The sequence below is a fragment of the Lampetra planeri genome, chromosome 72 (assembly GCF_965212315.1).
Source record: "Lampetra planeri chromosome 72, kcLamPlan1.2.h2, whole genome shotgun sequence".
Lineage (NCBI taxonomy): Eukaryota > Metazoa > Chordata > Hyperoartia > Petromyzontiformes > Petromyzontidae > Lampetra > Lampetra planeri.
The window spans coordinates 1,043,907-1,067,015 of NC_136177.1; the positions used below are offsets into that span (position 1 = coordinate 1,043,907).

At 50.7% G+C, this 23,109-nt stretch overlaps 1 protein-coding gene across 4 annotated transcripts; it reads left to right on the forward strand.

The window, feature by feature from the left end:
* Positions 1-4,639: 4,639 nt before the first annotated feature.
* On the forward strand, positions 4,640-23,109 carry LOC144737647 (uncharacterized). Of its 4 annotated transcripts, none has more exons than XM_078620415.1 (5): positions 4,640-4,882; positions 8,426-8,564; positions 18,355-18,549; positions 19,012-19,338; positions 21,464-23,109. In XM_078620415.1, the coding sequence occupies exons 1-5, from the start codon at positions 4,655-4,657 to the stop codon at positions 22,105-22,107; spliced, it is 1,533 nt and encodes a 510-aa protein (XP_078476541.1). In that variant the 5' UTR covers positions 4,640-4,654; the 3' UTR covers positions 22,108-23,109. The 4 variants fall into 4 exon arrangements, with proteins under 4 accessions (XP_078476541.1, XP_078476539.1, XP_078476540.1 ...); XM_078620413.1 differs by having other exon boundaries at positions 4,659-7,181; XM_078620417.1 differs by lacking the exon at positions 4,640-4,882 and adding an exon at positions 7,098-7,181 and having other exon boundaries at positions 8,431-8,564.

Consider the following 23,109-nt stretch of genomic DNA (forward strand, 5'->3'; position numbering starts at 1 on the left):
AAATAAATACTGTCGGGTGTCATTCCACATACATATATAGAGTAATAGCGCTGGCTGCTGACAGAAAGTGGTACTGACAGCAGAGGGCAGTATACACGTCAGCAGGGATAGTTTCTACGGGGGAGAAGAGAACTAAGGGAAAGCTCAGGAAGGGGTCCATCTGGAAGCCCCGGGAACCTGCTAGTAAGTTGCAGAAGGGGGGCGTGGCAAGGGCAGAGCGAGGCAACGCCAGGAGGATAAAAGGGAGTACTGGGCGAGAGCTCAGGGATGTTTCTGGAAGTGGATCCCCTCGCTGTGTTGCTGTTCATCACCTTCGTCACTGCCGTCTTGACCATCTCTAGCTAGACAGCCAGCCAACTGTACTAGAAAAATAGTGCCGTCGAATTAGACAAATGTGCGATATATATAATTTGTATGTAACCACATAGGGCGGTTGTAGGCCCCTTGCATGTGAGAATAAAGAAGGTGCCGTAAACTATCCCTGTCTCCAAACTGTGTCACTATATCTGGTGTCAAAAGTGTCAAGAAGGAAGTCTTCATGTCGAAATCAGCAAAGAGGAAGAACCCGCCTGTAGTGTTGTCAGAGGATAAGGACGGCGAGGATGTTATCCCCCCAACAGCCCCGGAGTCCGGGACCCTGATCATGGTTTCCGCGGGAATGGCACCTGCAGAGCTACGGGAGCCGCATGCCGGTTCTTCGCTGCTGCCTTTAGAGGAGGGGTGGCACGAGCTCACCGGGCGCCTTGGGCTGCTGCTATCCTCCGCCACACAGCTGGTCATCTAGCTTGCTGCGGCTTCACCCGTTGGAGAAGTCACGGTGCAGGGCCTCCCTACGGTCAGGTTGCCTTCCGTGCAGGAACAACAGCCTATGCTCACATGGATCGGGCGGCGCTCGACTCCCTGGCACTGGAGAGGTTGCTGTCACTGGCACAGGAGTTGAGCGCCGCCCTCTCTGTCATGGAGGAAGACGACCTGTCATCCTTGAAGGTGGCCCATTGTATATAGGCGCACCTTATCCTGCGGCAGTGGCTCAGAGTGGCTGCTGGTGCGAGAGAGCCTGCGGATCTGGAGGGGCCTGCACCGAGGGAGCCGGAGTGGGTCTGCGCTTTGTTCATCCAGGGCCTACATGGGAGGAGAGTCAAGGGATGGCAGCCGGAGCAGTAGGCCCACATCGCCAAAGGGGTGCCGGAACAGTGATGGATTGTCCACCTCGCCTTCAACGCAGTGGCGGCTCCTGCAAAATCTCTCAGGGGGGGCAAATGTCTGGATGATTGATAAGGATAAGGTCCACCCATGCAATGGATAAATTAACAGCTTAAGCATGTAAAGGCAACTTCACTTCTTTAATATTAATGAAAAATAAAGTGACTCTTACAATATATCTTGTTTGTTTCTATACTCACTATTAATACAATCCATTCAAGTTTCTTTATTAAAGATTCCACTAGGTGGCGACAAATTATATTGTTGGATGAAACGTGCTTACGTATGATGACGTAAGCACGTTAGTGCGAGCCCTCCCGGAAGCCATAGAGAATGCATTGCAGCTCCCCCCGTTCGAAAAAAAACATCTTTGAATGTAAGTCTATGGGGCCACTCGGGGCGATTCTCAGCCGGAGTGAAATCGCCCAAAAAGAGGCGGTACTCCACAGAACGTGACATGACGCTGATTGGACTATATCCAGAGGCACAGTGACGGCTAGCGTGACTCTGTGGTTGAATGACATTGGTGGTGCGTCGCCCAATCGCCCTAATGACGAAACCGCCCCTGCTTCAACGTCCTCCGCCCCGCCAACATCTGCCTCCCCGGCCTCACAGGCAAGTCGCAATACATCAGGCACTCAGGCGCAATTGTCACCTTACGCATCTCAGTCGTGACGCGCATCTCAGTCATGACGCTCTTCCGTTCCGCACGTCGCCATCCCTCATCTTGTCGTGGTGCGCAGGCAGCGGACTCCGGCGTCGGAGGGGTAGCCGTGTTGTGTAAAGCAGTGGAGTGAGTTGACGCGCCATGTTTTCACAGCTGTGGTGGGTTCGTTGGCTGTAGTTGGGTTTATTCAGTGTGTAGAGGTGAGTGTTCTGGTCGACATGGGAGATTCGGCAACAATCATTTCAGAGATAATTTTTTATCTGTTTCCACCGCAAGCCTGTTGCCTCAGCCCGGTCGCGAGTGCTTGCGTTGCCGCAAATGGCGGGAGTTTGGCTGATGGAATTGGTCTCCAATGGGACTCATGCATCATTTACCTGGGCGACATCATTGTGTTCGGATTTACATTTAAGGAGCATTTGCGTCGAATGCGGTCAGTGTTTGTTAAAGTGCGACATCTGGTTCATATTGTTAGTGCGTCCAGGATAGCAACAGATCCCGATAAAATTGCGTGCATGTGCACGTGGCCAACCCCCAAGTCAGTGGGTGAGGTTCACAGTTTTGTCGCGTTTGCGTCCTACTATTGCCGATTTGTCCAGAAGTTTGCAACGATCGCCAAACCTGCTCCATGCGTTGACTGCTAAGGGCCAGAGATATCAGTGTCCTTGCCAACGCGCCCCCTCTCGGCTACCCCGATTTCTCTCTGCCCTTTATTTTGGACACGGATGCCAGCGACACTTGGATAGTGTTGTGCTGTCCCAGGTCGTAAACGGCATGGAGAAAGTTGTGGCCTATGGTAGCCGTGTGTTATCCCCCGCAGAACAGCGCTACTATGCGACGTGCAGGGAACTGTTGGCCATGGTTGATTTTGTCCAACAGTTTCGGCCGTACCTCTATGGACGGGACTTTTTTTGTGCACATGGATGACGCGGCCCTCCAATACTCCCTGTGTATTGACCAGCCTTCCGGCCAGCTGTCTCACTGGCTGGGAATACTGCAGGAATATTCCTTCACTGTCATCTACAGGAAGGGTGTGCGGCACTGCAATGCAGATGCGCTGTCCCGCCTGCCACTGAATAACCAGTGTGTGTGTTCTATGGGTGCGGGCAAGTGTAAGCCATTGCTGGCTGGTTCGCCTCAAGTTGTGGCAGCACCACTCGCGGTGGCTGCGCATAGTGATGGCACGGTGGGTCTCACACATGCTGAGTGGGGACGGCTGCAGACAGAGGAATTTACCATATTGACGCTAAAGAACTGCAACTACCCAACTACCATACAATAAACCGATGTGAAAAAACTAAATATAAAATACATCAATATAATCAATGTGTAATAAACCACTGCGACGACGATCTGTGAATTGTGTCTTCTTTATTATTTATTTCTCGACAGCTGGACAGCTCTGCGCTTTTCAGTCTGACACGGCTCCACTCCCGTTCCGCGCGGTTAGATGTTGTCGCTCGCACCGGCTCGCTCACACCTTTCAACCGTGATGATGGTTACAAACTGAGTAATCATTGGAAAGACATGATTAACCATGCAAAAAAGATTTAACTACACTTATTTGGACCATCTTATTTGACAGACAACTATTACAGGTTATTGATAGACAGCCAGTTTTGTTTTACCAGGTTTAGTTTTTTCTTTTTTCACACTTTTGTTATGTAGGCCAGGCGTAGTCACAAACCACACCTCTCCATAACAAAGGCTCAGTCTTTTGTTATGCAGTCTATTCTTAGTCTTAAGCCTCACCTTACCATATTAATAAAAAGTGTGCCGTACTTGGCCCTTCACCTCTTCAACCATTATATATACGGAGTGGTAGCTCTAGTAATCTCTCATTTACTTGATACAGCTGTCGTGGCTGTGACGGTTCCACCTGAAGACGGAAGCTTGTGTTGCCTCCGAAAAACGTCGTGATTTTTTATTTATTTTACTTTTATTAATTAAATTTTTTTACCTACGTGACTTTACCGAAAAAAACCTAAGAATATAACCATCATTCCCACTATTCTTTGGTTATTTCGGTAAATTACTCTTTGGTTCTTTCGGTAAAGTCACGTATAAAGATAAATTAATAAATTAAATAATAGCATACGACGTTTCGATTGCAACACAAGCAATCATCATCAGGTATAAATGAAATAGAAACACAAATCTAGTATACTTAGAAATGTAATGTAATACAACAGAGAGTCGGATAACATAACAGTCAACACCCTACCTGGTTGATTACGTTCTCCCTGAGAATGCTAAATTTGAGAGAGAGATAAAACACAGAACCAGAGACATATAGACAGACATATAAGCAGACATATCACAGAGTCACGTAAATAGAAGAAAAATAATAATAATACTGAATAAAATGAATAAAAAATGAAAAATATAATAAAAAAAACAAAACCACTAATGTAGACTGTAGCCTGGTTCTTCGTCTGAGTGAGTGTACTGGCAGTCTATAATGTCGACTGTAGCAATGATTATTAAGCTTAAAAAGCTTAATTAAGAACCAGGCTACAGTCTACATTAGTGGTTTTTGTTTTTTAGAATTTTTATTTTTTTTTAAATTATTCACTTTATTTTTTATCGTTATTTTTATATCTACGTGACTTTTCTGAAAGAACCAAAGAATATTAATTCCTGCGGTCAACGAAAGTTTTAAGTCAAAATTATTCCCACTATCGGTCAAGTCACAAGCACCCTGATGTCCTTGGATCTAGCCGCCCGCTTGGCTCGGCTCGGCTCTAGCGCCCTCTGCTGGATTGCTGCTAAAGTCCGTCCCACTTAATGCGAGTCGCGGAGGGAAGCTGCGGCTCCGTCTCCTGCTGCTGCTCCTGCTCCTCCTGCTCCTCCTGCTGCTGCCTCCTCCTGCTGCTGCTGCTCATCCTGCTGCTGCTCCTCCTGCTTCTGCTGTTCCTCCTGCTGCTGCTCCTCTTGCTACTGCTGCTGCAGGGAGGTCGTCCTGCGACTGAACTCCGCTCGCCCCCCTCCAGCATCAGCTGCCGCCTGCTCCAGGTTGGGGCTTCTCGCTGCGGAACTCACGAGGCCGGGACCACTCGGCCTGCTGCTGCTTCCCCTCCTGCTCCTGTTGCTTCTCCTGCTCCCCCTCCTGCTCCCTCTCCTGCTGCTCCCCCTCCTGCTGCTCCCCCTCCTACTCCCTCTCCTGCTGCTCCCCTCCTGCTCAGCGGTTGTCCATCGTAAGCCTGTGATCCCGTGCTCGGTATAATAACGATGATGACGATGGTATCATGATAATAATGATGATGGAATAATGATATTGATCATTATACAGTAAAACCTTGGATTGCGAGTAACTTGGTCTGCGAGTGTTTTGCAAGACGAGCAATTTTTTTTGTACATTTTAACTTGATAAACGAGCGAGGTCTTGCAATACGAGTAGTACGTCTACGCTTTGTCTGCCGAGCGTCACGTGATCACAACTGAGCCGATGGTTCTTCTCTCTCTCTCGCTGCGGGATTGTGGGTAATCGTCTCCCATGCTTCGGTCTAATTCGGGCGTGCCTCACTCGTATAGTCAACATCCGTGCGAGCGTATACTGTTTACTATAGTGTAGTGACTGTTCTTTAGTAACTGTACTGCAACAATGGCCCCCATGAAGAAAAAGGTTGAAAAGGAAGGCGGTAAGAAGAAGGAGATGATTACGGTGGAAGTTAAGAAAGAAATCATCGAGAAGCACGAACGAGGTATGCGAGTGGCCGACATCGCAAGATTTTATAACAAGTCTACGTCGACGATTTGCACAGTATTAAAGAAGAAAGAAGAAATAAGGGAGTTAGATGCAGCAAAAGGAGTCACACGAGTATCAAAGCAACGGCCACGTGTTCTAGAAGATGTAGAAAAGTTGCTTCTCGTGTGGATAAACGAGAAGCAACTAGCAGGTGATACTGTGACCGAGAACTTTATCTGCGAGAAGGCAAAGGCCTTGTACGCCGACCTCGTAAGTAAACTGCCAGGTACGTCGACAGAAAACGAAGAAGGCTTCAAGGCGAGCAGGGGATGGTTTGACAACTTTAAGAGGAGAAGTGACATCCATAGTGTTGTGAGGCACGGAGAGGCTGCGAGTTCGGACGCTAAGGCAGCTGAGGCGTTCACTGCCGAGTTCCAGAAGCTCATCGTTTCCGAGTGTTACCTGCCGCAGCAAGTTTTTAACTGCGATGAGACGGGGCTTTTTTGGAAAAAGATGCCAAAGAGGACCTACATTACAGCAGAAGAGAATGCAATGCCCGGTCACAAGCCCATGAAAGACCGTCTCACCCTCTTGTTGTGTGCTAATGCAAGCGGTGATTTCAAAGTCAAGCCCCTGCTCGTGTATCATTCCGAGAATCCACGAGCCTTCAAGAAATGCAAGGTGCAGAAGAGCCAGTTAAATGTTATGTGGAGGTCCAACAGCAAGGCTTGGGTCACTCGTATCTTGTTCATTGAGTGGATCAACGAGGTCTTCGGTCCCACAGTGAAGAAATACCTTTTAGAAAATAATTTGCCACTTAAAGTCTTGCTGATTATGGATAATGCTCCTGCTCACCCTCCAGGCCTTGAGGACGACTTACTGGAGGAATTCGAGTTCATTAAGGTCAAGTTCCTTCCACCCAATACCACTCCATTACTCCAGCCCATGGATCAGCAGGTCATTTCGAACTTTAAAAAGCTTTACATCAAAGCACTATTTCAGCGATGCTTCGAGGTGACCGAAGGAACAAACCTTACCCTCCGAGAGTTTTGGAAAAATAATTTCCACATCGTAAACTGCCTCAAGATCATCGATAATGCCTGGGATGGGGTCACCAAGAGAACCCTCAATTCTGCTTGGAGAAAACTGTGGTCTGATTGCGTTGGGTTTGCGCATGAACAGGAGCCGCCAGTTGTCGATGAAATAATGTACTTGGGGAAGACCATGGGACTGGAGGTGAATGAGGACGACATTCAAGAGCTGGTGGAGGAACATGGCCAGGAGCTGACCACCGATGAACTGATGGATTTGCATCGCGAGCAACAGCAAAAGGTTATGGAGGAGATCTCGTCTGAGGAGGAGCAGAAAAAGACGGAGGAATCCCTCACTTCAAATGAGATTAGGGAGATGTGTAAAATGTGGGAAACAGTGCAAAATTTTGTAGAAAAGCACCACCCGAATAAGGCTGTAGCAGGGCGAGTGATGAATCTGTTTAACGACAATGCAATGTCACATTTCCGCGAAATCCTCAAAAGGAAGCAAAAGCAAGTGTCATTTGATAGGTTCCTTGTTAAAGTCGCACAAAAAGAAAAATATTCCAGTGAGCCAACATATTGCAGTGATTCCGTGAGTGACAGTGAAAGTCGCCCTACACAATAACCCTCCTCCTCTCCTACATACTATACACAATGCACACTATACACAATATACACGGTACACAATACACACTACAACACAATACATACAATACACAATGCACTCTACGCACAATATGCACAATATACACGATATGCACAATACACACTACCACAGCAAACACAATACACACTATATACATGAAAGAAGACTCTGGCCCTTTTATTTTTATCCACAAGTTAAGGTCTTTATTTCATGGCACAGGTCCACACCATCCTCGCAATCTCTCCCGCAACGCCCCTAACTCTGCCTTCCCCCTCCCTCTTTTAACCTCTTCCTAGCTGCGCCCCTCGTCGCACTCCGTCTCCATCAATCGTCGCCTCTCTCTTACCCTCACCTGGCCTAACCGTCCCACCTGACGCTCACCCACCCACCCAACCACTCACCCACCCACTCACCCACTCCCTCTCTTAACTTCTTCTTTGCTCCGCCCCTCGTCGCACTCCGTCTCCATCAATCGTCGCCTCTCTCTTACCCTCACCTGGCCTAACCGTCCCACCTGACGCTCACCCAAACCTCCAGCTCTTTTCCCTTTTGAATGTTCTGGCCAATCCTCTTGCTCCCGGTGCCCTAACCAATCAGAGTGAGGAGTGTTTGCTCCAGCCTTCTTGATTACTCTGTCCCAGGGATCATGTGGGACAATCACAAGACACAATACACACCATACACACAATACACACGAAACATACTTTACAACACAATACAATGATAGCAGCTCAACCAAGTGGTTGATATCATAATCATCATCATCTCGCCTGGTATACAGGGGTGGGTTCGATCCCAACCCAGACGCCTACTGTATATTTGGAGTTTGCGTCTCTCTCTCTCCGTGGTGGTGACATGGAATTTTCTCCAGGTCCTCCCTTTTTTTCCCTCCAACATTTATTATCAACATCACCACATCTTCAGAGGATTTGGCTGCAGCTATACATTTCCACGTAATGGTGATAAGCCCACTTGGTTAAGCTATCGTTTGTGATAGCCAGGGTCGCTTTTGCAAAAGAGCTACACAGCTCAGTGGGGCCTTACCTGATAAAATATAAAATTGTTTAGTTTTTCGTATGGTTAACTACTTAATGATGATAATAGCCACTTCGTTGAGCTATCATTTGTGATAGCCAGGTCGCTCAGTGGGGCCTTAAATTCGTGAGCATGTGGTTCCCTGTGTTTCTCAGCTCAGGATGTCCGAGGCTCCTTTGCCTGAAGAAGGGTCTCCGCTCATCAAGCAAGAAGCCGCAGGACATCTGGGCTGTGAGATGTCGCGCGGAGTGGACGTCCGATTGGAAGACGACGCCGCTGCCGCCGCTGCTGCTGGTGAGTATCTCTCTGAGTGTTTTTCGCGCTGCAAACCCTCAATAAGTGACAGCATCGGAGAGTGGGGTTGACACATTACATGCTCAGCATTGCACCATAGACTAAGCACTGCCACCCATAGACTCAACACTTCACCATAGACTCAGCACTGTCCATAGAATCAGCACTGGCACCCATAGACAGAGCACTGCTACCCATAGACTCAGCACTGCTACCCATAGACTCAGCACTGCCACCCATACACTCAGTTCTTCCACCCATACACTCAGCACTTCCACCCATAGACTCAACACTACACCATAGACTCAGCACTGCCACCCATACATTATACACTGCCACCCATACATTTGTAATAAAGGTCGTGGAAGCAACTTCTGGAATCCGGTCTTTATTTGTCTTTCTTTACAACACTCCTTCACGCTGCTGACAGACAGCGTGAGAGGGATAGAGAGAGAGAGACACGCACGGCGACGTGGCAGCCTGGACCCCCGCTCCTGCGTGGCCTCTCCCTCCGTTCCAGTTCTGACCACGTGTTGTTCGTCTCCACCCCTATTTAATACCCGGGTCACGTGGTACCTTTCCACCAATCCTGGTTAGCCTCTATGGAATCTTCTAGACTCCATCGTAGGCTCCCGGGACCACGCCCCTGACTCGTCTCCCCAATGGCTGTGGCTAAAGCCAGCAGAACCAATCCTCTACTTACAGATGTCACCTTCCCATTACATCAGGGCCACGCCCCGAGGTTTCCCCCCATTGGCTATGGACCAGGACCGGCAGAGCCAATCATCGTGACGAGTTGTGATCCGTCAGCGACCCGGATATATCCTCACATTACATCACCCCCCCCCCCCCCCCCCCGGTGTAAAAAGTCAGCCGTCTCGGCTGGGAAAGGAGTGACAGCCCGAATCCCTTTGAATAACATCTTAGGGCGTCTATGACGCATTAACAAGGTAAGGGGGAGTAGGCGTCAATGCGCAGAGGAATTTAAAACATTAAAACAACAGACATACATTAGGGTGCCCCTGTAGCGCAGTAACACCAGGGTGACAGACCGCAAGGAAAACAGTATTAGCGAAATGGGAGAGACTTCGACCGCATACGCGACGCCGGACCCTCTCCTCCCTTCGCGCGTGGTTGCCTCGTCGACTGTTCAGCAGGAGGCGGTTGCCGTGGAGAAGAAGAAGAATTTTCTGTTTCCGTTGTGTCTGGGACAGGCCCCGTTGGAGGTGGAACGTCCGGGGTCTCGTCGTCCTTCAAAACCTGTTCGTCTGCGGGGAGTATAACACAGCCCCGCTGGGGATCAATCGGCGAGGCAAGTGGCACATTCGGCACGCCAGACCCCGGGCAGGTCAACAAGTGGAGATGAAGGGCCAGCACGCGGGTCAACGTAGGGCTTGAGCCGCGAGGAATGGACATACCAACGACGTTGGCCATGCTGGATGCGAACACTCTGGAGATTCCGAATGTACACCAGCCTCACAGGCCCCCGCCAAGGCAGTTTAGGGGACGTACCCACTGGCACCTGAGGGCAATGGAGCCATGCCATATCGCCCACCGACCAAGGCATGTCAGTTCGCGATCGACGCGCATACCTCTCGTTCCTTGCCTGCGTACGGGCCGTCGCACATCTGGCGGCCTCTCGCGCCTCCGTAACCCGTTTAAGCGAGTCCCACACGTGGTCAGGCAAGGAAGGGGATGGTTGCACATCAATCGGGGGTACATTCTCACGGCCATACATCAGGAAAAATGGCGAATATCCTGTGGACGCGTGCGGAACACCGCCAGGACGCCCGGTATGTGCAAGTCCCAATCGGTTTGTTTTTCACTCACCGTGTGGCAAAGCATGGCCGAAAGGGTGCGGTTAAATCGTTCCACCATGCCATCCGTTTGCGGATGGTAAGGGGAAGTGCGGATTTTCTTTGTACCCAAGGCAGAGCACACGTCTTTGAGCAATTTAGAGGAGAAGTTACGTCCTTGATCCGTGAGCAGCCCTGCGGGTGCTCCTTTATCCATGACGTACCCATTCAAGAAAGCCTCGGTGATGGATGAGGCCGTTTGGTGAGGTAGAGGCCAGGCCATAGGCCAGCGAGAAAAGTATTTGACCCCGACCAAAAGGTATTTATTTCCCCTAGCCGATGGAGGGAACGGGCCCAGGATATCCAGAGCAATCAGCTCATTAATACGGGATACCTCGATCGATCGTAGGGGCGGGACATAATTTTGACGTGGCTGTTTCCGCTTCGCACAATCATGGCATGACCGGATAAAGTTAGTGATATCCGCTGTCATGCCAGGCCAAAAGAAATCCTGCTGCATCGCGGCTAATGTTTTCTGCACGCCGAGGTGCATCAGCTTGTCGGCGTGCAGTGCGCAGACCAGATCGTGGCGAAGGGACGTCGACACAACCAGGCGTGAACGGTCCGACAACCCATCTGTATACATCAGTAATCCCGCCTGGCCCCGAAACAACTGCCATTTTCATCCTGCCAAATGAGATCTCGGTTTCCCGATCAGTTCCCGCAGTGGAGCCAGAGAGGCAACAGCCTCTTGCTCGCGTAGCCACACCGAGTGCGGCAAATGCAGCGTATCGTCGGCGCCAATGGGTACATCCTGGCCTTCATCATTCGACATCTCCCCCATGACCGGACAGGGCGAGGTAGGCAGCACCGCACAGCGGTGCATACCCGTCAGACAGGCACAGGGAGGAGTCGGGGGCAACCTAGAGAGAGCGTCCGCGTTGCCATGGCGAGTACCCTTGCGGTACGTGATATTGAAGGAAAACTCCTGTAGCGATTCCAACTACTGAGCCAATTGACCGGACGGTTGTTCCAATTTCAAAGAATATTGCAAGGCAGCGTGGTCAGTGCGCACGAGGAATTTCCTTCCATACAGGTACGGCCGGTACTGGCGAACAAAATGTACGATTGCCAGCAGTTCCCGTCGCGTCACGCAATATCGCGTCTCGGCAGGAGACAGAACCCTGCTGCCGTATGCCACCACTCGCTCGACTCCGTCTTTCCGTTGCGACAAAACGGCCCCTATGCCGATATCGCTAGCATCCGTGTCAAGGATGAACGGCTGTGAAAAGTCTGGGTAGTCGAGTGTCGGAGCGGTGGCCAGGCGATCCCGGAGGGATTGAAAAGAGTGCTCCTCTTCCGGGCCCCATTTAAATCTCTGATTTTTCCCCGTCAGAACATGCAGCGGCTTAGCCAGCGTCGCGAAATTCTTAACAAATCGGCGATAGTAGGATGCGAACCCTATAAACCGCCATACGTCGTCCACCGAAGTGGGCGTGGGCCACTCTCGGACACATGACGTTTTCTGAGGGTCCATGGACACACCGTCAGAGCTGACGATGTGTCCCAAGTAGCGGACGGATCATTGCAAAAGGTGGCACTTCTTTGGTTTAAATTTTAGGTCAGCCGACCGCATCCTCTGAAAGATAGTCTCCAGTCGTTGGAGGTGTTCTTCGAAGGTGCGGTTGAATACGTTGATATTGTCAAAATATATGAGGCACGTTTCCCACTGCAGCCCCGCTAGCACCAGTTCCATCAGGCGTTGGAACGTCGCCGGTGCTGCATTCAAGCCCATAGGTAGGCGGTTAAACTCAGAGGCCCTGTGGTGTGCGGAACGCCGTTTTCGGTCTGGATGCGTCATCGAGGGGAAGCTGCCAAAACCCAGACGACAGGTCGAGGGTAGAGAAAAAATTTGCCCCCGACAAAGCGTCCAACGAGTCGTCCATCCGTGGCAAGGGGTATGCGTCCGCCACGGATATCTTATTCAATCGGCGGAAGTCTACACAAAGCCTCGTCCCGCCATCCTTTTTTTTAACCAGCACCACTGGCGCGCCCCAAGGACTGTTGGACGGCGAAATTATATCGGCCGCCAACATGTCGTCCACCGCGCCACGCACGTGTTCCCTTTCTGCAGGGCTCATGCGATGCGGGTGCATACAAATCGGTCCCGCCGTACCGGTGTCGATATGGTGCGATAAGAGCGAGGTATGGCCCAAATCCAAATCGTTTTTACTGAAAACGTCAGCGTACTCCGACAATAGTGAACGCAAGGTGCTCCGCTGCGTGGTCGACAAGGACGTATTTTCCCCGCACAATTCTGCGATCCATCGATCATCCGAACGATCGGATCGTGGCACGCCAGCGGCCATTTTGGTAGGTTGGTCGCTCTCAAAGCTGGTGAAATCGGTAGTGGCGTGAGCCAACACCGAGCCAGCCAGGACGACGACCCGGTCCGGGCCCCCATTTAACGCTTGTATAAACGGGGCCTGACCAGGCCGAACGATAGTTTGAGCCGCCACTAGGGAAAAGGATTTTGCCACCGAGTTCGACGGGGACATCGTCCGCGGCTTCCAAGTGCTTTCGGTAACGCAGTGCAATAAGCATTTGTGAGCCTGATGGTACTTCCACCGTAACAGCAACAATCGCACTAACAGCGTTTCCTGGGGGCGAACGGCCCAGCAGGGACGGCAGGAAGGACATTCTACGGCCCCCTGGCATTTCCAAGCAACCTTGATCGACGAGTATTTTAACGGGCATCCGGAGAAGGAAATCGGTGCCCAATAAGCATGGGACGGCCAATGAACGCGAGATCAAAACTGGTGCCTCCGCGGTGATATTCACTATAGCAATGTGCACATCTACTTGCCCCAAAATACCCATGCTACCCCCATTCGCAGCAACGCATGCGTCGTTAGCCGGTCAGATCCGCGACGTAGGAATGGACAGGAGATGAAAAATAACATCGGAAATGATGGTTGCAGACGCGCCGGTGTCCACCAAAATACGGACATCGATCCCATCGATGGTACCCCGTACCGTCGAGGACCCCGACGCGGCTGCCACCACCCTTCGAGCCAATTTTTTCCATTATGTAACCGAGTGTGGCATCGACCCAGGTGACCCACAATTCCCTTCAGGAGTGCAAACATGGGTGCGAGTGGATGCGTGATGTGTCAAGACCTGCCGGGTGTCCGATATGTGCCGACTTGCCCAAGGGTGCCGTGGATCCGCGTCCGGTGGAGGAGATGGAAGTCAGCCCGACGGGAGCTGAGGAAGTTGAAGTCGGCAGCGGCAATCCCGGGTGAAATGGCCTCATCGGCCACACTTGAAACACGTGGCCACCACCGCCCGGCGGTCGGTCGCCCCAGTCCCCGCTCGTGGTCGTCCGGCCCCATCACGCTGCTCGCATGGCCGGCGTTTCGGAACCCAGCAAGGAACAGCAGCCATCACCTCGTCGTCGCTGGAGTCGTTGGAGCCGTGGACGACCCGACGTGGAGCCCATCCCAACGGTGGCCCGTCTATCTCAGGATCTCCCATCCATGCAGCTATCTGATCCCAGCGTTTGAGGTTGAACTTGGCGTCTGAACAGCGCGCCGCCCATCGAGACGTTAGCGGTTCGTGGCTGCACACCGGTAATGAGATGTTAAGTTCCTGGGCCAACTCAATCATTCTGGAAAGGATGAGAGGATCCAGGAGATCGGCTGACGAATCGGGGTAGGCGGCCATGGCAAGCGCCAACAGCGCCCCTCGGTAGGCCAAGGGCGATTCTTCCGCTCCTCGATGGCGCTGCATGAATTTCCTGGTAGCCGCCGTCGGCGGCTCGTAGAACTCCGCCATTTCCGTGAAAGCATCATGCAGCGTCTTTTTCTTACTCACCGGGATGGATCGGAAGAATGCCAAGGAAACATCGTCCAACAGCGTGGGCAGAGCCTCCAGCGCCTCTGCCTCCGTCCATCGCATCGACCGAAAGGCTGACTTGAACCGCCACGTGAACGCGCTCCAGTCGCCCCCGGCGACAAATTCTTAAATTTAAGGAAGGCGATGGCCGCGGTAAATATCCGAGGCCTCGGGCGTCTCCGATCCCGCTCCCTGCGTAGCACGCGGCTCCGTCAAGATGGCGTCCGGCGGCCGCTTCGCAGCAGCCCCGCCCAAGATGGCGTCCGGCGGCCGCGTGGCAGCAACCCCGCCCAAGATGGCGTCTGGCGGCTCCATTGCAGCAGCCCCGCCCAAGATGGAGGCCTCCCCCTCCGCGGCAGGAGTAATGGCGGACGGCGTTTCCCGCTGAAGATCTTGGTCATCGGCCCTTGGGTGAGTTCCACGCAGCCAACTGAGGGCCGCTGATGACGCGACCGCCGTTACAAGATTTAGCAGGATCGCACGGAGCGACTCTATCTGCTCCGCCACCCGACGCCACCCCTCGTCCGCAGCCGGAGACGTCATCTCGCCGGCCTGTCGTCGATGCGCGGCGTCGGGGAGAGCGGCAGACGGCGGTAGAGGACCCGTGGCTCCCAGCAGCTCGTCCTCGTCCGCCTCGACATCTTCCTCCGACGGAGGGTCTGGTGGGTTTCTTTTCTTGAGGTGCTTGGACATTTTCTAATAATCGTCCAAACGGTCTCAAGAGACACTTCTCTCACCAGTGTAATAAAGGTCGTGTAAGCGACTTCTGGAATCCGGTCTTTATTTGTCTTTCTTTACAACACTCCTTCACGCTGCTGACAGACAGCGTGAGAGGGATAGAGAGAGAGAGAGAGACACGTGCGGCCATGTGGCAGCCTAGACCCCCGCTCCCGCGTGGCCTCTCCCTCCGTTCATTCCAGTTCTGACCACGTGTTGTTCATCTCCACCCCTATTTAATACCCGGGTCACGTGGTACCTTTCCACCAATCCTGGTTAGCCTCTATGAAATCTTCTAGACTCCATCGTAGGCTCCCGGGACCACGCCCCTGACTCGTCTCCCCATTGGCTGTGGCTAAAGCCAGCAGAACCAATCCTCTACTTACAGATGTCACCTTCCCATTACGTCAGGGCCACGCCCCTAGGCTTCCCCCCATTGGCTATGGACCAGGACCGGCAGAGCCAATCATCGTGACGAGTTGTGATCAGTCAGCGACCCGAATATATCCTCACATTACACATTTGTAGTGACGCAGATCGGAGATAGTAATAACTGGAGGCACTTCTTTCATTTAACAAGCACCATCGGGATAATAGACACCCGACGTGGGTGGACACTATTATTATTATGACCGTCTATTGTCGGTAGCACTACTTAGTTAGAACAGTTGCTAAGCTGTCTGACTAACAGCACCCCGGGTTGGTGAAGATGGAGATGACGACGAGGAAATGGTGATGACGACGAGATGGTGACAACGATGATCTTGAACAGCACGACGGGGATCCCACTTCCAACAACAGCCCTGAGGTCCCACTCGAGGCCCCCTCTTATTCTCTCAGCATGACATTTCTCCGCCTCGGCCATGCCCCCTATCTGGAACCTACTAGCGGGTTCCCGGGACTTCTCGTTGGGCCCCTTCTGTGACCTTTCCCCGAGATGTCCCCCTCGTATATATCGTGGCCTGCTGACGTGAGTACTGCCGTACACCGCAGTCACCCTTTTCCGCCAGCAGCCAGCGCTATACCACTACACATTCAACACTGCCACCCACAGACTCAACACTTCTCCATAGACTCAGCACTGCCCGTACAATCAGTACTGCCACCCATAGATTGAGCACTGCCACCCATAGACTCAACACTGCCACCGATAAATTCACCACTGCCACCTATAGACTCAAAACTGCCCTATAGACTCAGCACTACCCATTGTATCAGCACTCCCACCCATAGACTCAACACTGCCACCCATAAATTCACCACTGCCACCTATAGACTCAAAACTGCCCTATAGACTCAGTACTGCCCATTGTATCAGCACTGCCACCCATAAACTGAGCACTGCCACCCATAGACTCAGCACTGCCACCCATAAACTGAGCACTGCCACCCATAGACTCAGCACTGCCACCCATAAACTGAGCACTGCCACCCACAGACTCAACAATGTTCCATAGACTCAGCACTGTCCGTACAATCAGCACTGCCACCCATAGACTGAGCACTGCTACCCATAGACTCAGCACTGCCACACATAGATTCAACACTGCCACCCATAAATTCACCACTGCCACCTATAGAATAAAAACTGACTTATAAACTCATCACTGCCCATTGTCTCAGCACTGCCACCCATAGACTCAGCACTGCCACCCATAGACTGAGCACTACTACCCATAGACTCAGGACTTATACCCATAATCTGAGCACTGCCACCCATAGACTCAGCACTGCCAACCATACATTCAAAACTGGCACCCATACATTCAACACTGCCACCCATAGACTCAACACTGCACCATAGACGCAGCACTGCCCGTAGTATCAGCACTGCCACCCATAGACTCAACATTGCACCATAGACTCAGCACTGCCCATACAATCAGCACTGCCCATACAATTAGCACTGCCACCCCATAGACTCAACACTGCTACCCATAGACTCAGTACTGCCACCCATAGACTCAGCACTGCCACCCCATCTATTCAACACTGCCACCCATAGACACAACACTGCACAATAGACTCAGCACTGCCCATAGTATCGGTACTGCTACCCATAGACTCAGCACTGCCACCCATAGACTCAGGACTGCCACCCATAGACTAAAAACTGCACCATAGACTCCGCACTGCCCAAACAATCAGCACTGCCCATACAATTAGCACTGCCACCCCATAGACTGAGCACTGCTACCCATAGACTCAGCACTGCTACCCATAGACTCAGTACTGCCACCCCATCTATTCAACACTGCCACCCATAGACACAACACTGCACAATAGACTCAGCACTGCCCATAGACTCAGTACTGCTACCCATAGACTCAGTACTGCCACCCATAGACTCAGCACTGCCACCCCATCTATTCAACACTGCCACCCATAGACACAACACTGCACAATAGACTCAGCACTGCCCATAGTATCGGTACAGCTACCCATAGACTCAGCACTGCTACCCATAGACTCAGTACTGCCACCCATAGACTCAGCACTGCCACCCCATCTATTCAACACTGCCACCAATAGAATCAGTACTGCCACCCATAAACTCAGCACTGCCACCCATACAATCAGCACTGTACCCATAAACTATAATTTGTGATCGCCAGGGTCGCTCATAAAAAAAGAGCTACACAGCTCAATGGGGCCTTACACCCGGTAAAATACAAAAAATAACATTGCCCTATCCACAAATAGTAAGGGGACATTACGGTGATTATGATGATACACTACTCTACTTGCTCCTGATTGTGGTTGTTGTCTGGGCTTGATCACCTGAATGTGAAATTGTGTCATTGCTCTGCATCTACATCAGCAGCCGTACGGAAGACAATGAGACTCATAGAAACCCATAGAGATCCAGACCCATAGAGACACACAGCAACTCATAGAGATCCAGAGACTCGTAGAAACGCACAGACACCCATAGAGATGCACAGAGATTCGCGACTCATAGAGACACACAGAGACTCGGAGACCCATATTGACTCGCAGAGATCCGTGAAGACTCAGACTCAGAGACTCGCATAGATCCAGGCTTAGAGACCCATAGAGATCCATAGACTCATATAAACTCATAGAAAGACATAGATCCATAGTCGAATAGACATCACAGCGATGATGATACACTGCTCCGCTGCTCCTAATGCGGTTATCTGCTGGCTTGACCACCTGAAATTGTAGTCATGGCTGCTCTGCATCTACATGAGCTCGCCATCAAATAAAATAAAAGTTTCTGTATTGTACAATGTCTCTGCGTTTGCTCCTTTTGACGCTGTAAACCGAGCAGTAGCACAAAAGCAGCAGCAGTGACAGCAACAACGGCACGATTGGCTTGAGTCTCGCTCTCTGCTGCTGTCTTTCACTTGGTACAGACGACGATGAGGAGGAGCAGGAGGAGGAGGTGGTGGACCCTTCTCTGCCCGCAGGGGCGTTCATTAAGCAAGAATACAAGGAGGAGGAGGCTTGGAGGAAGATGTTGCCCATGGTGAAAGTGGAGAGGGAAGATGATGATGACGATGATGACGATGATGGCAGTGATGGTGATGGCAATGGTGGTGGTGATGGTAGTAAGTGTCATCTCTTGACAACCCTTCGCAAACAGCCGCCCATCAGCACCCCTAGTTTGTTGTCACTACACGATTATACACTACACTATACACTTGACTACTATACACTACACGTCTATATACTACACTATACACTACACTATACACGACTTTACGCTACACACTACACCACTATACTACATTGATAACTAATTTCCGTAGAACTGCTTCTTGTTGTGTTTAGTTTATAGTCCTTCCTCCCCACACCTCCGATTAGCATGGTTGGCTACGTACGGTGCTGCGGAAGAAGTTCAGCACACACACGCACGTACATGCCGTACGTCACAGCACAACCATCGACATAATTTCCGTCGGGGCGGAAAACAAAACCCAGAGGCCTCGACGCGTTTTGATTCTATTTTTTTGTTAAACGCTTGCATCGGTTTCAGTGCGGCCCTCACGTAAGTGACCTTTCACCCCCAGTGCAAGGAGCGAGTGACATTCGGATAAAGGGTGAAGAAGAGGACGATGATGAAGAAGACAACGTCGAAAATGACGAAGCAAAATATTCACACTTTCGAGCGGCACACCGACCGTCCCGTAGAAGTCAACCGTCGTACATTGCGAAGGTCGAGCGGCGGGACCTCGGCGGTTCGGGCGGCGACTGCCAAGCCCCGGCGGTCAGCCACAGCGGTTCCCGGGAGAAGGCCGGAGGGTCAAGGCCATCGCGGATAGACCGAAGAGGGGCCGCGGCCGCCGGCTCGTCAGACGTGGCCGAGATTGAGGTGGAAGTGGAGGACGACGACGACGGTAGGGAGGGGTGGCGATGGAGCTGACACATCCCGCATGGGGTCATTACGGGCGAGTTGGTACCCCCCAGCCTCAATGCACTTTTAAAATCGTCATGTATACACCACTCCTAAACACTACACCAAACACTATACACTACTGTATATTACTATTCACTGCACTACTATACACTACACTATACAAATCAAAGTTTATTTTCATATTCGCTTTACTACCCGGTGGCGATGTTCACACACCACACCAGTTACTCGTTTGAGGCTGAGTCGACCTAGGGGAGGCCCAGGACTGGTTCAAATAATCGTCACCGGTGGTGGCCGTGAGCGGGAATCGAACTCGGGTCGCCGGGTTCGTAGCGCAGCGCGCTAACCGCTACACCACCGCTGCCCCCACACACACATCGGCGCGCGTGTCCATAGGTACACATACACACGCTTGCTGCAGACACACAACTTTCAGGGTGCGTACAGCAGTAAACGACTGAAATAATAAAGCAATTCTGCGCGAAGAACACCTTAGACCTGCAACACATTTGTATGGCACTTGACTCGCGGAGGGTTGGGGGGGGTGACATGAGCAGGCACACTCCGTTACGCTTGCGCATGCCGCGGGTGACATGACAGAGATGTGACGTTACAGCTCACTTGCCGTGCAAAATATATGCATAATTGCGCCCGCCCCCCCCCCCCCCAAAAATAGACAAAAGTCTATTTTTATAATTTTTGCATGGTGTGCAGTCTGGAAAGTACCCACATGGAAGTACGCTAAACATTTTGAACAGACACATTCACAAATTTCCCTTTTATATATGTAGATGAACAGGATCCAGGGAACTGTAACACAATACAATGACATGCTTACTTGCAAGCTCTCCTCTCAAACAGTGTGGCAGCTATCAAAAAAATATTCAATCCAGGCAATAAGTAGACAGCATCAAGAAAAAAATACTACGTCAATAAAAATAAGTCTTAGAAGTACAAAAAAGAACACCATTTAACAAAAGCCATGGTGAGAAATATAACATGGTCAGATAGACGTATTCAGGGTAGGGGGGAAGAGGGATAAATTTGGATAAGTGGCGAAAATAGAGTGCTTTGATTGAGCAGTGGAATGTATCGTAAAAGATAGTAGCAGCAGTCGTGGTGGTCGTGTAGGCGTGTGTGTGTTGTGTGGTAAGGTGCAGAGAGTCGGTGAAAATAGTCTGATTTGTGTGTGTGGAGTGTGTGTGGTAAGATGGAGAGTCAGTGCAAATAGTCTGTTAAGGTGCAGTCAGTGAAAACAGTCTGATGTGTGTCTATGTGTGTAGTGTGCAGTAGTGTAGTGGTTGGCGCGCTGTGCCACGAAACTGACGAGCCGAGTTAAATTCCCCACCAACACCAGTGACGATTATCTGAACTGGTCCTGGGCCTCCTCCTCTAGGTCGACTCGGCCTCATGAGTGCCTGATGTGGTGTGTAAACATCGCCACTGCGGAGACAAGCAATGAGACTGGATGATAAAGCCGTCTCTGAGCCTGGTTTTTTGAGACCGAAAGTTCCGGTACCGTCTGCCTGACGGCAAGGGAGAGAACGGTCTGTGGCTGGGGATGGTAGTAGTATATATATAAAATGTATATCTACACTCGTATAGGCGAACCACAACTTACGCGAATTCGCGCTTGCGCACAGGTACACGGAGCTTAACCCCCGCCGCGTACTCCGAGACCTTACTATACATACACACACATACATTACCTTTTTTTGATTTGGCCCAAGGTTGACTACAAGCTTCTCTGCAAAATAAAATCAGGTCACCGTTTTTGTACAGCTTCTTGACATGGAGTAGCGCTTAGACACTGCGCTATTTCATATCGTGCCGAAATGTATTTGTTTTGTACGTACGTACGTATGTTGAACATCTTATCACCCCGTACATAGCCAATCACGCTAATCGGTGTCTTGTGACAACATGTTTAGTTGTAAAGGCACTTTGAATGACCATGGCATGTCAGCACTGAATTCAAATAAAACTAAACTAAACTATTTCTTAAATTTTACCAGGTGTAAGGCATCACTGAGGTGTGTAGCTTCATTTTCAGAAGCGACCTCGACATCATAAACTAAACTATTAACTATTTTTTATTTTACCAGGTATGGCCCCACTGAACTGTAGCACTTGGGTGCACGCGAAGGAGCGGCCCCACCGGTGCACCGAGTGCGGGAAGGGCTACGTGCGGGCCGCGTCCCTGAAGCAGCACGCCCAGACGCACACGGGCGAGAGGCCGTACCGGTGCACCGTGTGCGGCCGAGGTTTCGGAATCTCCAAGGTCCTCAAGGCTCACATGAGGATCCACACGGGCGAGAGGCCGCATGCGTGCCACATCTGCGGCAAGGCCTTCAGACGCTCGTCGGCCCTGGGGAGGCACGCGAAGACGCACACGGGAGAGAGGCCCCACGTGTGCCCCGTGTGCGACAGGGCCTTTGGTCTGCCCAAGTTCCTCAAGGACCACATGATGACGCACACGGGCGAGCGCCCCTACAGGTGCTCCTTCTGCGGCAAGGGGTTCATCAAGCAGGAGAACCTCGTGTGCCACGTGAGGTCGCACACCGGCGAGAGGCCGCATGCGTGCGCCGTGTGCGGCAAGGGCTTCGCGTACGCGTCGGTGCTCAAGAGCCACGCTGTGACCCACACGGGCGAGAGGCCGCATGCGTGCGCTGTGTGTGGCAAGGGGTTCGCCTACCGATCCGTCCTGAAGCGTCATGCAGAGACCCACGCGAGGGAGGTGGCAAAATGAAGACCCCCAACAGGCATCGTGAAGGAAGCGTTTTGTTGCGCTCGCTCGCTTTTAAACGAGTCTCCACGAAGATCGCGCGGTGCAAACGAAATAAGTTTTGATGACAAAAAAATAATACCCTTTTTACTAATAATACAGGTGTGTTAAAATGTTAAAACACCAAATAGACACCTAAGCACACAAAAATACAAACAAACATCATAATATATGCACATTGTCTTTGTACAGGCCATAGGTTCAGAGGAAGTACGTGTGCATGCATATAGATTTAGCACAGTTGGCTACGGATGGCATGAAAGAAGTTCAGCGTACATACGTACGTAGATAGATAGATAAAAATAGCATGAAATTAACATAACGAGAACAGGAAAGTTATCGTATTAAGGAACAACTCGTGCTTAATAACGATGAAGCAATGCAATATCGAGTATCAACCTACGTAAATCTGTTTTTGTCTTTGTCTCAACCTATTAAAGCAAACACATCGATGTTCTGTGGGATATTGATTCGACTTAAAACACACGAGATCGCACCGGTCCTGTACCAATGTCATATTTTCTGTCTGTTTGCAACAGCAGAGGTGGAGAGAATTCCAACAAAACCTACATCTTCTTTGGTTCTTTCGGTAAAGTCACGTAGATAGAAAAAAAAACTCACGACGTTTCGATCACAACACAAGCGGTCATCATCAGGCGGAGAAAAAAAGAATTGTATTTGATTTTTTATCTTATTTTCTATCTGTGACTTTACCGAAAGAATCAAAGAATATTAATGCCTGCAGTCACGAAAGTTTAAAGTCAAAATTTAAAACATACATCTGCTTTATTTCAATAGGCCTGGGCTCTGGGTTGTTCTTCGTGCCTTAATACTCTGACAATATTTGAAGTTTTCGTGACTGCAGGAATCCATACTCTTTGGTTCTTTCGGTAAAGTCACGTAGGTATAAAATAAAAATAAATGTATTTTATAAAATAAAATAAAACATTTTTATTTGAAACCAAA